The sequence below is a fragment of the Hippocampus bargibanti genome, linkage group LG16, assembly GCF_051943395.1.
Source record: "Hippocampus bargibanti isolate YZ-2025 linkage group LG16, ASM5194339v1, whole genome shotgun sequence".
NCBI lineage: Eukaryota > Metazoa > Chordata > Actinopteri > Syngnathiformes > Syngnathidae > Hippocampus > Hippocampus bargibanti.
Window position 1 is genome coordinate 11,233,239 of NC_142749.1, and position 12,654 is coordinate 11,245,892.

At 39.4% G+C, this 12,654-nt stretch overlaps 2 protein-coding genes across 3 annotated transcripts in view; one reads left to right on the forward strand and one right to left on the reverse strand.

Moving 5' to 3' along the window:
* The window catches only part of LOC148886459 (glucocorticoid receptor-like), a 48,950-nt gene extending 47,492 nt beyond the window's left edge, over positions 1–1,458 (forward strand). For both annotated transcript variants that reach the window (XM_089016310.1, XM_089016311.1), the window contains 2 exons: positions 112–269; positions 356–1,458. In XM_089016310.1, coding sequence (XP_088872436.1) covers positions 112–269; positions 356–508 — 311 coding nt within the window. In that variant the 3' untranslated portion in view covers positions 509–1,458. The remainder of the gene's footprint in view (positions 1–111; positions 270–355) is intronic.
* Positions 1,459–5,820: 4,362 nt separating this feature from the next.
* Positions 5,821–12,654, reverse strand: part of LOC148886460 (rho GTPase-activating protein 26-like) — a 60,706-nt gene continuing 53,872 nt past the window's right edge. The window contains exons 22-25 of the mRNA XM_089016398.1: positions 12,155–12,190; positions 11,141–11,251; positions 9,432–9,523; positions 5,821–9,347 (exon numbers count right to left, since the gene is read on the reverse strand). Of these exons, the coding sequence (XP_088872524.1) occupies positions 9,259–9,347; positions 9,432–9,523; positions 11,141–11,251; positions 12,155–12,190 (328 nt within the window). The 3' untranslated portion in view covers positions 5,821–9,258. The remainder of the gene's footprint in view (positions 9,348–9,431; positions 9,524–11,140; positions 11,252–12,154; positions 12,191–12,654) is intronic.

The window sequence follows — 12,654 nt, forward strand, 5'->3', positions numbered from 1 at the left end:
TATCGCTAAAAACTAATCGACATAACAACATTAAAATATATATGATATACATATTCCATGCCATGACCCTGAACAGGATAAGCCCAATATATTAAATGAATGTGTGTTCAGTGCCTAAAGACGGGCTGAAGAGCCAGGCGGTGTTCGATGAGATCCGCTTGACCTACATCAAAGAGCTTGGAAAAGCCATCGTCAAGCGAGAGGAGAACACCAGCCAGAACTGGCAACGCTTCTACCAGCTGACCAAGCTACTGGATTCCATGCAGGGGGTGAGCACGCCGACGCACCAACACAAACGCTCACCATTTTGGGTGAACCGGTCTGAAATCTATAGCCAAAATGTGTCTTTTGGCAGATGGTGGAAGATCTTCTCCACATTTGCTTCTACACATTCATGAACAAGACTCTGAGTGTGGAGTTCCCCGAGATGCTGGCGGAGATCATCACCAACCAGATACCAAAAGTCAAAGACGGCAGCGTCAAGCAGCTCCTCTTTCATCAGAAGTGAGCCCTGTCGGGCGTACAAGCCATGCCTTAAAAAAAAAAAGAAAATGCTCCTCCCACCGCCGACCCTTTGCTGGACCGCCACATCCTTTGCTCAGGTTTGACAACCGCCTGTCAATTTGGATTCACAGAAGAAATATTTTTGAGCCCTCTTTCTCTCCAAGACTGAACTGTGTCCAATTTGGTGGTCACCGCCGACAGCTAAAAACAGTCAGGTGCCGATCACGCCCCCGCTCCACCTCCCCCATCACCCGTCTCCGACCCTCCGAATGTAAAGTGTCAACTCTGTGATTCATTCTTTTTCCTCTTATGTGCTTATAATATAACCCGAACTGCTTTCAGCTTGTAACAAGCCACAAAACAACGCAACTATAAAAATAACAAAACAAAAAAAATGATATCTATTTTTTCCTCGTCGTATTACACGCACTCGCTTTGATGCCAATTCAGCAACAGCACGTACAAGTGAGAAGGGAAACCAGTGCCTTTCAGCCCCAAATGCTCTTCATATCCGTTCGATTTTATTGCTTTCTCTTCTCTTTCTTTCACACGCTAAATTTGGAACCTCCACTTTTGCTGTGGGAAAACATGACAACATGCTTCACAAAAAAAAAAAGCAATGCAAACATTACATACGCAGTCGGGTTTTTTTTCTTGGATCGTATAGTATCGCATATCATGGTGGAAAATCATACGAAATAAGCAATTTTCATGAAAGAAAGCTTTTCCTGGGTATTTTGTTTTGAGTGAATAAAGTTAAAATTTGAAAATAAAATAAAAAATACAACAATTTGTATGATCAGAATAAAGTTCTGAAAAATATATATACAGATGTATATATATGTATATGTATATATATGTATACGTACATATGTATATAGGTATGTATATGTACATATGTATGTATATACGTATACATGTATATGTCCATATGTAAATACCTGGATATATATATATATATATAATGAAATTGTGCCCTTTTATTCTGTGAGCAAAATGTCCTGAGAAATCTGAATTCTTTTTAAAACACAGAAGAGCCAGTATACATCAATCCCGTTGGCATCTTGCAAGAATAAAAATCCTTGTTGTCATGTTACAAGGAGTAAGTCAAAATATAAGTGCGAGGGCAGATAGGGGGGGATCACAACATTATAACATGTTTCAAAGTAATGTGGTAGGTTGAGGAGCAACATGAGAAAAAGGTTTGCACTAAAACTAAAGGAGTGATGACATGACAGCGGGTTGTCTTGTTTCTCCCGTTTTTTATGAGGATAAAGACACGAATTATAACGTATCATTTTGTATTTCAACAATCCTCTCCATTGAATAATTGTCACCTAAAACGAATGAACCCTAGTCCCTTATGAGGCGTTACGACACAAGAGACCACAGCAAATATATATATATATATATATATATATATATATATATATATATATATATATATATATATATATATATATATATATGTGTATATATATATATATATATATATATATATATATGTATGTGTGTGTGTGTATATGTATATTTTTTTATCTTCTAAGATGTTTCTTTTAAAAAATAATACAATGATAGGCCCATATGGTTTTATTCTCTGCTCAGCTATTTTCAAATGCAAACTCACTTTGAAAAGGAAAAAAAAAACCAAAAGCTCAGGCTTGGTCACTAGTGCCAAAAGTCACAGGAGATTTGTCATCGGTGGCTTCTACTGGTTTGATGTCGCAGTGCAGTGGACGTGTGTGTGTGTGTGTGTGTGTGTGTGTGTGTGTGCGCGCGCGCATGATGCTCCAACTGTGACCATTTGCTTCAGGGTGCTCCTATATGAGATTCTCACAATGTACACCAGCTTCAATGTACTGATTATTAACTTGGGTCTTATCACGCCGGCCATATGAAATACGGGAAAAAAAGTCTTTTTTTACTGCTTTCATAGGAATATCTGTCAATCAACGAAAGACAACTTGTTGGATAATTTTCTTTTTCTTCAGACATTACCTTGACTCCATTGATTTTCATTGTTGGGTTCTGGAGGAGTGAACTGAGTAGTAGGGGTGGTTGCCAAGACGACTGGTCATTTGTGTCTTACTTAGGGATAACGGCACAGCATGCCTTAGGCGCGTACACTCTCTCTGTCACACACACACACACACACACAGTTGTTGTTCCCCATGCTTAGAAACCAGCCCCGACATGGAAATGTAACATCCAGTCAGTGTACATCGGGGGGGTACATATGGGGTCCGCAACGCTTCTACTACTGTGGTTTTGCTCTGTTTTAAAGAAAATAAATGCTTTGATTTTAGGGGAAAAAATCACATCCCTCTCAAAGTGTCACTGTCATCTTAGGGCAGGGGTGTCAAAGTCATTTTTGACGCCCTTTCGAGGGCCGTTATGAATTTGGGGAAGCCATTCGAATGTTTAATCCCCTTCACATATTACATATAGAGCGCACAACAAATTAATGAATAACTAGTTTTCATATCCGAAGTCAAGAATAATGACTATTTTTGTGGTTTACATCCAAAAATATGAAATGTTGGTTCGGATTTTAGCAAGCATCATGGAATTTCACAAGTTTGATCTGCTTTCGCGGGCCGAAAAAACTGTGGTGGGCCGGATTTGGCCCCTGGGCCTTTACTTTGACACCTGTGTCTTTGGGTGCCTTTTGAGATGTCCTCTTGTCACAAAAATCATTTTTGCCGCGCATTTTAGGAGCAAAACCGCAGATCTTGATTGAGCAACATGATCGTTAATTAGCGGCATGCACACCTTGAAACTAAATACAGTGATACATTGGCTTACAAACTTATTTAGTTCCCAGACAGAGTGTGTAAGGCGAAACGTGTGTATCACAAAAATTAATTTCCCATAGGAAACCATTAAAATGAGAATAATCTGTTCCCAGGTCCCCATAAATACTTTAATAATAATAATAATTTCTTAAATTCTAATTTTCTAAGCCTTAAAACTACACAAAATATACCTTATTTTATGTATGATAAATGTGCGATGGTATTATAATTAAAGAAATATACTTTACTGTATAAAAAAGTCGGTTTATTTACCTTTGTGATGGTTGTTGATGGCTTGATGGAATGGAGTGGCCGGTTTCATCAGCATTAAACACTTGATGAGGAACGTAACCTTCTTTCACCATCTTGAGGAATGATCCCTTGGAGGTGCTTTCTCTGTGATAATTGTATCTAGTTCCTCATCAATTGTGTTCTGTTTAGCTGGGTTGATAGCTTTTTACATCAAGTGTACAGATGGCATGTGCGGGTTATTTGTGGAGCCTGATTGATGGGATATTTTAACCTTGCAGTCTACACTCTGCCTTTGAACTATCAAAGTTGAAACTCTCACTGTCGTCTGCCTGTCTCTTTAATGTTTAACCCCTCCCCCCCACCACTTTTGCGTTCTTGCCCAATCACGTGGCGTTAACAGACGACTGGGGGCGGGGAATAGAGGACAAAAAAAGTCGGCAGCCATTTTCTTTTTGGAGAATGGCTTCATTCTCTATCTGTAAATCACACCCCCGTCACTGCTGCGTTTTTGACCAATCACATGGCTTTAACCGAAGACTGGGGGTGGGGAATAAAGGACAAAAACAGTCAGCTGCCATTTTGTTGTTAGAACGGGCTTGTTCGTGAACGACGCATCACTCATTGAGGCAGCTCCATGTACGAAAAAAGGTTGTATGCCAAGGTAACATTTTCAGAAACGTAACGTTCGTAAACCGAAAAGTTTGTAAGCCAAGGGGTTCGTAAACAGAGGTATCACTGTATTCACATTTCCGAATTATTTTATTATCCGGTTCATTTTTCCCAACCGGACAGCTCGACAACAACCATCAACAATTTCACAATCTAAATGTCAATATTTACTCGGCAACTCTCCACGGTTTCAATAACCGTCGAAGCAAGACAAAATGTCGGCCGTCATGTCGGCGAAAGCATCACAGGGTTACTTAAAGAAGCAATTACCCCGTAATGGCAGGGCGGACATTTCAGAGACGCGCTCAAAATGTTCATTATTATTTTAAAAATAGAACGTATATGAGCAAAGGGACTCATTTTGACAAATGACTTGGTATGCATGGAAAGGGATGTATAGGAAATGATTGAGTGTCATTTTAACCCCTTATTATACGTATGTACGCGCTATATTTAGCTGAGCCCTGTGTGGCCTATGCCAAAATGATGTCCTATAAACGAAAAAAAATGAAGGAAATGCATTTCAAGACTCTTTGAGAGACCGTTTGACCACTCATAACAAGATTTCCGTTCTGATGAGGATATCTCAGGCACCTAATACAGTTATTGACCCGTCTTTATTTTACTGTCCCCAAAAGAATACAAAAAACAGTAGACATCAGTTGACGTGTTGTGAACCAAAAGCGTATCAAAACAGCCACAGTCACACAACCGCTAATTTTCACACACAATGTAGACTTGAATTATCTTGTAAATCACTTTCAGACTAAATTCACCCAAATTCCCACAAGCCGTTGCGCTTTAGTGCATGCAGATAATTAGACACTTGAGGGGTGTGACTTTGCTCAACGACCCCCCCCCCCCCCCGCGCAAACTTTTTGTGAGCAGAGTACCGTATCATCAACCTCATATCAAACCCTCCTGCGCTCTATTACCCGAAATGCTTTAAGATGTACACATATCATATGAGACCGAGCCATAACAGAAATTCCAAATCAGGATAGCATTAACTCATTCACTGCCATTCATGAATTTATTCAGCAATTGAAAATATGACTTGGAGCGCATTCTCAAATTTGTTCTGTTTTTTTCCAGCGGCATTTTCCTTTTTTTCCACGTAAGTGCTTTGTTCCAGCTTAAGCTGTTGTTAAAACGCGATATGAACCAATATGTTTGTATTGTATTTTGGACAGCCAGCCTTATTTCCCGCTCTATTACTCCAGAACCATATCATTTAGGAATTGACTGTTTTTCTGAGGAAAAAAGAGTCTAAGGTTTCTTACGCTGCATTGAATATTTATGTAGCCCTAAAACTCAATATTCTGTGGGTCCTGGAAGTTGAGTGACAATGACAAAAACCCTGGCACTGGAGTGGACACCTTTTTGCACTTCTGGCAGTGAATGAGTTAAGAATATATATTTATCAATATAGTTTTTCAATCAGAATTATTCTGGTGAATTTGCGAGTGGCTGTTGAGTTGTGCTAAAAGAGTAGCAGTAAACGTGATATAAGCGGGTGCATGACTCGTGAGGCCGATGTAAAAGCTACGTACGGGTTATTGTGTGAAAGCGTTTTTGTGGAGGGTATCGTTGAGGTAAGATTTGTGACCAAAGCTTCGGAGCCAACTCTTTAAAAACAAAAAAACGACAACAAAAAGTATTCCGTCACATTTGAAGTATCTCTTAGGATTTATCCTATTTTGAAAGGCATCTTTTCTCTTTTGTAACCGTCCAGACTTTGGATCTCATCGCTATTGATGTGAGGAATACTGGTCACTTTAGAGCCCTATGCCATTTCCCCCTTCCCGATATGGTAAATAAAAAAAGGAATGTAAATCACTTGTAAATCGACCGGAGCCGGACAAAACTGCACTACGCTCCGATTGGTCGATAAGAGTCTATTTTGTATAAAGTATCATCTTTAAGATTTTAAGGGCCGATCAAGTTTTGCCGGTGTGTATGGCGTATTTTGTTTTTTTTCGTATTTCAGTTCAATGTAAGAAATGCAAACACAGCAATGTTTGTTTGAGTGGGAGGAAAGTATACAAACAACACGAAAAAAAAAGACAAATGGTTTCTGATACAACTTGTGTATTATTTAAAGTATGCCCAACTTGTAGTCCATGTCGATATTTTCACCTTTTTGATTCAATGTTGAATTCTCTGTGTTGTTATTTGGTTGACTGGCAGGAAGTGATTTGACTTGAGGCCGAGGACATAATAAAGTCAACATTTTTTTTTCAAACCCATTTCCGCTCTTTTCTCTTGACAAAAATGTTTGTAAATAGACTTACTGTATTTTCTGCACTATATATCATGTGCTGAGTAGCACATTTAAAAGCGTCCACATTATTACGCTAAAACGAATACAATACAATTCAACATTTACATGTGAGCTGATTATAAGACGCACAGCTTTCGAAGACTACTCAATACTTTTAAGTGCGCCTTATAATGCAGGAAAATATGGTACTTGTTCTCTTAGATTTCAGTATATATACTCCTTATACTGAAATTTCAGTACAAGTCGAATATATATTTCCACACACAACACAATAAATCTTGGAAATATTTTATTTGATTTTTCTGGCTCCCTAAACACTTGTGGCTGCCCTATTACAAACTGAAAGTAGGCGTTAAAAAAAGAATCCAGAAGAACAAGTCTGCAATTCCACCATGTTTTAAGGCTGTAAATAAACTTTAAGTGACAACAGGAAAAAAAAATCATCAATCAAAATCAAAGCTGGAATCAAGATTAAGGAATTAAGTTAGTATGCTAAGAATAACAAATGTAAAAATTTCATACTTAAAAAAATCTGATCAAATGTGTATGTAAGTATATATGTACAAATGAATAAAACACATCGTTCAGATTCCAAGAAAGTCTCATAAATAAAAGTAGTCTTATTTCACATGTTAGAGCAAGACTTTGGACACGCTTGGGAGGGCAAAAAATGTCAACTTTGTACACGGGAGCATGTTGGGGTCAAAATGTCGGGTAGCTTATGCTTCTACATTTCAAATATGTATTTTAGGAGAAATAAAATATGATTTCATTCACTTTGTTATTGAACTGAATGAACTCAACTGCAAAGTCAAGGAGAAGATGTTAACTCATTGACTGCCATTCACGAATGTATCCGGGAATTGAAAATATGACAGAGCGCAATTCCCCAATTTGTTCGGGTTTCTTTTTTCTCGCTTGGGTGCCGATAAAGCGCTGGCCATGGCCTTTGGCAATGTTTTTCCTACCACCAGGGGGCAGCATGTCCCCCCTTTTCCCCATGTTAGCGCTTTGTTCCAGTTTCAGCTGTTGTTAAAGCGCTATATGAACCAATATTGCATTGTATTTTGGACAGCCACCCTCATTTCAAGCTCAGATAACTTCACATCCATATTTTAGGAATTAACTATTTTTTCCTGATACAAGAAGAAACTCTAAGGTTTCGAACGCTGGATTGAATGTTTATGTAGTCCTATAACTCAATATTCTCTGGATTCTTGAATTCGAGTGACAATGAAAAAAACCCCCTGGGCACATTTTTGCACGCCTGGCAGTGAATGAGTTAATTCTAGGAAAAAAATCTGTTGTTTTGGATAAAAAAAAAAGTCTATATTTGTTGTGATTGCAATAGAAGAAAACATTTGAATATGGTTCCTTCCAGTGACTTGATTCGAATCCCTTGAGTGATTATACAAGTCAATGCATGTGTTGAGTCAAGCATATGCCCCCTACAAAAAAAAAGCACGTCAGCACTAAGCGTTTCCTTATATACGGCTGGAAACGTGTTTGAAATTGTTATCTCTTTTTTCCCCCCCGGCCTGTGTGTGTTGGTGAAAAGAACATGGAGTGACCTTTGGATGAACTCCTGTGGCGGCCACCTCGCAGTGAGCTACCCAGTGTGTGTGTGTGTGTGTGTGTGTGTGTGTTTGTATGACTAGTCTTGTGAGGACCACTAACGTTTTATACCATACGTAGTGAGGACATTTTTGACACGTGAAGACCTTTTCGCTGGTCCTCACAAGTTTTTCATTCTAAATGCTTCTAGAGGGTCTATATATGCGCCTGTTAAAGTTTCAGAAAGGTCCTCATTTTTTGGTGTGTAGTTTCATTTCACTTGGATACACACACTTTTTACTCGCTGTATGTGTGTGTGCGTGTATAATGAGAGGAAAAAGTTCAGACCAAAAGTAAACGATATTTTAACCAAATTCACTCCAGGGGTGAGGACTTTAAATGTACCAATTCAGAAACCTCACTCCTGCTGTTATTTCAGTTTCAAGTCCACTTTTTATTTATTTGTTTTCAAAAAAGTTAAAGTGGGAAATGGGGTGGCATTTAGTGTTCAAATGTAACACTAGTTCTTCTCTAAACTTATCAGCAACGGTGGCCCTCACTCCTTTATCTGGAGTTATCCGGACCTCACAAAACCATTGAAACAGGAATATGTGTGTGTGTGTGGGGGGGGGGGGCTACTATCACCTCAAACACTATCCAGACTCTGGCTTGTGGAGAGAATAATTATTTTAAAAATGCTCCTGACCTTGTGGGGGGGGGGGGGGGGTAGCTTGAGGGGGGTTGGGGGGGGGGTGTGACAGGACACTTTAATTTGTCATCAGCATCTGCTGGAAGATTTCCATAAGCAGCCAGTGCAGTTGAAGACAATAGGAGAGAAAGACGATAGCATATATCAGTTCATTTACTCTCTCTTTTTCTCTCTCTCTCTTTCACCAGACATACGCACACCCACACGCATGCACATTCCAAGCTCATTAGCACATCATCTTGGCAAGGACTTGGGAAGCCATTCAAAGTAATCCACTAACAGCTGGAGCCGCATAGACTCCCTCCAGTGCAACTCTGAGATCCCACCAAATTGTGTGCATGCACCACATCAAATAAAGGAGGACAAAACGGAATTCTCATTGGTGTCAATAATCAAATCTGGGCCCTCAGCATGCCCTCAATTTCCTTGCACTTGCAGTCCCAATTTGGCCTTGTCCAAGTCCAGTGTCGTCCGCCAAGTCAGTTGGTGCGCTATAGAAATTCCACATAGTTCTGAGGAATCAATCCTATTCGACCATCCAACGTTCCTTCCAACCAGCCCGGCTCGCGTGAGGCATGAACTGCATAACAAAGTAGACAAAGCAAATAAAAATACATTCACTTCTGTTTTTGCAAAACACGCTAGAAACAAAGGTGTGACTCACCATTGTCGAAGATAGTGCCAGCAATAAAGGACAGTTCGGAGTCATGCTCCGCCTTGCAGGCGTAAAGTGCCCGAGCTCGCTTGCCAGAAATGCTGCGAGGACAGAAAGTGCCAACATCAGACACACAATACTTTTGGACTCACTGTCATTGCATCTACCGGTGATCATATTAACTCATTCACTGCCATAATGTGCAAAAATGTGTCCGTTCCGGTGCCAGGGGCCACAGAATATTAGAAGGGCCAACAAATTCCAGGGCCCACAGAATATTGATTCTTAAAGGACAACCGACGCCTCCGGACAAGTTTTGTCCATAATTTGTAAAATCACTTCAAATGACTTCTACTGGGCGTATTTTACAAACATTCCACCGCATATAGCTATATTTTACGTTTTAAGACTGGCGCTGAATATTCAGGAAGTCTTGTTTTTGAGTTGGTGACGATTCCTGACGTCACGGAGGGAACGCCCCTGACCGAGAAAGTGACACACAATGCATTTTGGGTACTTTGTTTGGTCTGAAAACATCGTGTTGATCCGTGTTGATGGCGAAATTAGAAGGAAAACACATAAATAACACGATGGTGAATCGTTGTGTGTTGCACCAAGACTACGATTTGATAATAGTTGACACAAATTCCCAGCAGACAAATCAGCCCATTTCCAACGGAGCTTGGGCGCCATCTTGTGCATTTTCTGGGACGCTATACTTGAGTCCTGACTGCTCGAATTGATACGGGAGGACTAATTTAATCGATTGCAAACATTTATGCTTTCCTCTTCAGAACTATTTGAATCATATTCATAACTGGATGACTAACAAGAAAGCATCTTCTCCGAATCTGAAGCCATTGTTTTGATTCTCGAGCAAGGCGAAGATGTCCTGGCGTGACGTCACGAACAAGGGGGCGGGACCTTCTGAAACTCACCATGTCCGCAGTCATTTTGAAGTAGTTTTGGGACATTTTCAGTCATTTTTATTGCTGTTTTGCATTTGACAAAAAATATCAGCCTGCATGTTTTGGGTATTTTAGATGCTATAAAACGTTTTTCTGGTGTCAGTTAGAAAACAAAAAAAAAATGGTGTCGGTTATCCTTTAAGACTACATAAACATTCAATACAACATTAGAAACTTTAGACTCTCTTTTTTTCATCAGAAGAAAAGGTAATTCCTAAGTCATATGGGTCTGGAGTTATCTGAGCTTGAAATGAGGGCAGCTGTCCAAAATACAATGCAATACATACATATTCTATAGTGCTTTAGCAACAACTGAGGCTGGAACAATGCGCTAACATGGAAAAAGGTGAAATTAAAAACATTGCCAGAGGCCATAACCAGCGCTTTATCGGTACCCAAGCATGAAAAAATAAAACCAGAATAAATTCAGGAATAGCGCTCTACGTCATATTTTCAATTCCTGAATAAATGCATGAATGGCAGTGAATGAGTTAAGACACATGCAGGCCTGCGCTATGTAAATCAATATGTATTGTATGCAAATACATCCCAATGTCACGATCAGATATGATTAAGATTTGAAATTTATGAGATGATAATAATCACAAAGTTGGTGAGATATTATTCCCAATAATAAAAAAAAATGATGCTGAAGAAATAACATGCTGTTTCCCCGTGTAACCGAGGAGACAGCGGCGTCTGCGCGTGTCGTTCAAACAGCGCAGATGTGAACACGCCATGATGACCGACCTGATTGGGGACGAGTCGCTGGATGTCGAAGAAATGGGCTGCGGGCTGGACGGTGCCGAGAACATGGGCCAGGAGGGAGACCGTGGTGAGTTTGGACTGGACGATGATGCACTGAAGGGTACCGGAAAATGGAGATGTTTTTTAGTCATCATGGTCTGGTCGTAACAATGATTATTTTGATGCTAATAACAGCTAACAATGCTCTATTCATATGGCAAAGTTTGATATAAAATGTTTCATGTTAGCAGTTTGTAGATCAAACTTTGCGCTGTTTCGCCTCATCAAAACTGAAATGCTTTGAGGTCTGTATAATAAATTACATTACTGTATTTCCCGGTGTATAAGGCGCACACAAAAGCCTTCATTTTCTTCAAAAGATGACCATGGGCCTTATACAATTGGTAATCTCTGAAAATGATTTTTATTATTGTGTGGTGATAAACTCTAATAAAACGCTGGAATATTTTTGCTATTTACAATATGAATGGGGTGAGTCCAGATTTTCATGCGTTTATTCAGCATCGAACTATTTGACTGTTTTGTTGACAATCCCTTTAGCTGCACCGTCTAATGGACAGGTGGCCAAGTCAAGGCCAGGGGGCCAAATCTGGCTTGCCACATCTTTCATTTCATCGGCCCTCAAGAGGAAACCGTAACTACAATGTGGCCCGTGCCAACAAAAATGAGCTTACGGCAGGTACACTTATAATTACATGTAAATGAATAGCTATTTATTATTATTATTATTATTATTATTATTATTATTATTATTATTATTATTGTTGTTGTTATTATTAGCATTATTATCATTATTATTATTAGTTGTAGTTTTATTATGTTTGTAATGGATGCGTAATGTAACCCCAGCCTCTACTGTAGCGCCTTATAATGTGGTGTGCCTTTTATAAGGCAAACATTTCAAAATGTCATTCATTAAAGGTGCGCCTTATAATGCGGTGTGCCTTAAAGTGTGGAAAATTCGTTACATTTGATGGGTTGTTAGTCTCTACTTACCATGCGGGTACGCTGCTGCGGGTTTTGGGGTTCAACCTAAAATGACAAAATGTCAATGCATTACACAGCAAATGTAGTCTCAAGTTACCTGAGAAATGTGGTTCAAAGCTGTCACATCGGTATAGCTCCAGTTAAAATGAAAAATGTTCATGTTGTCGCAGTGGTTCACTTTTTATATGGCCCATATCATTTCAATCCAAACCAATTCAGCGATTCAAAAACGTTTTACACTCCTCATGAGCAAAATAAAATTATGACCTTGGTCACATTTAGCTCTTGAACTATAGGTACCACTGTACTCAAGGAGGTGTTGTTTTTCATACTATAAAGTTAAAGCGACTTCAAAGTTTTGGCCTTTTCAAATGAGACAACTTAATGACTCCTGTCTGAAAGTGTCATGTTCTGACAGCGAACACATTCAGACTGCTGGACTCATGTTCAATTTGCTCATTATGGCGCGTTCGAGGTACGATGGGCACTAATGTTTCGGATATATTCTC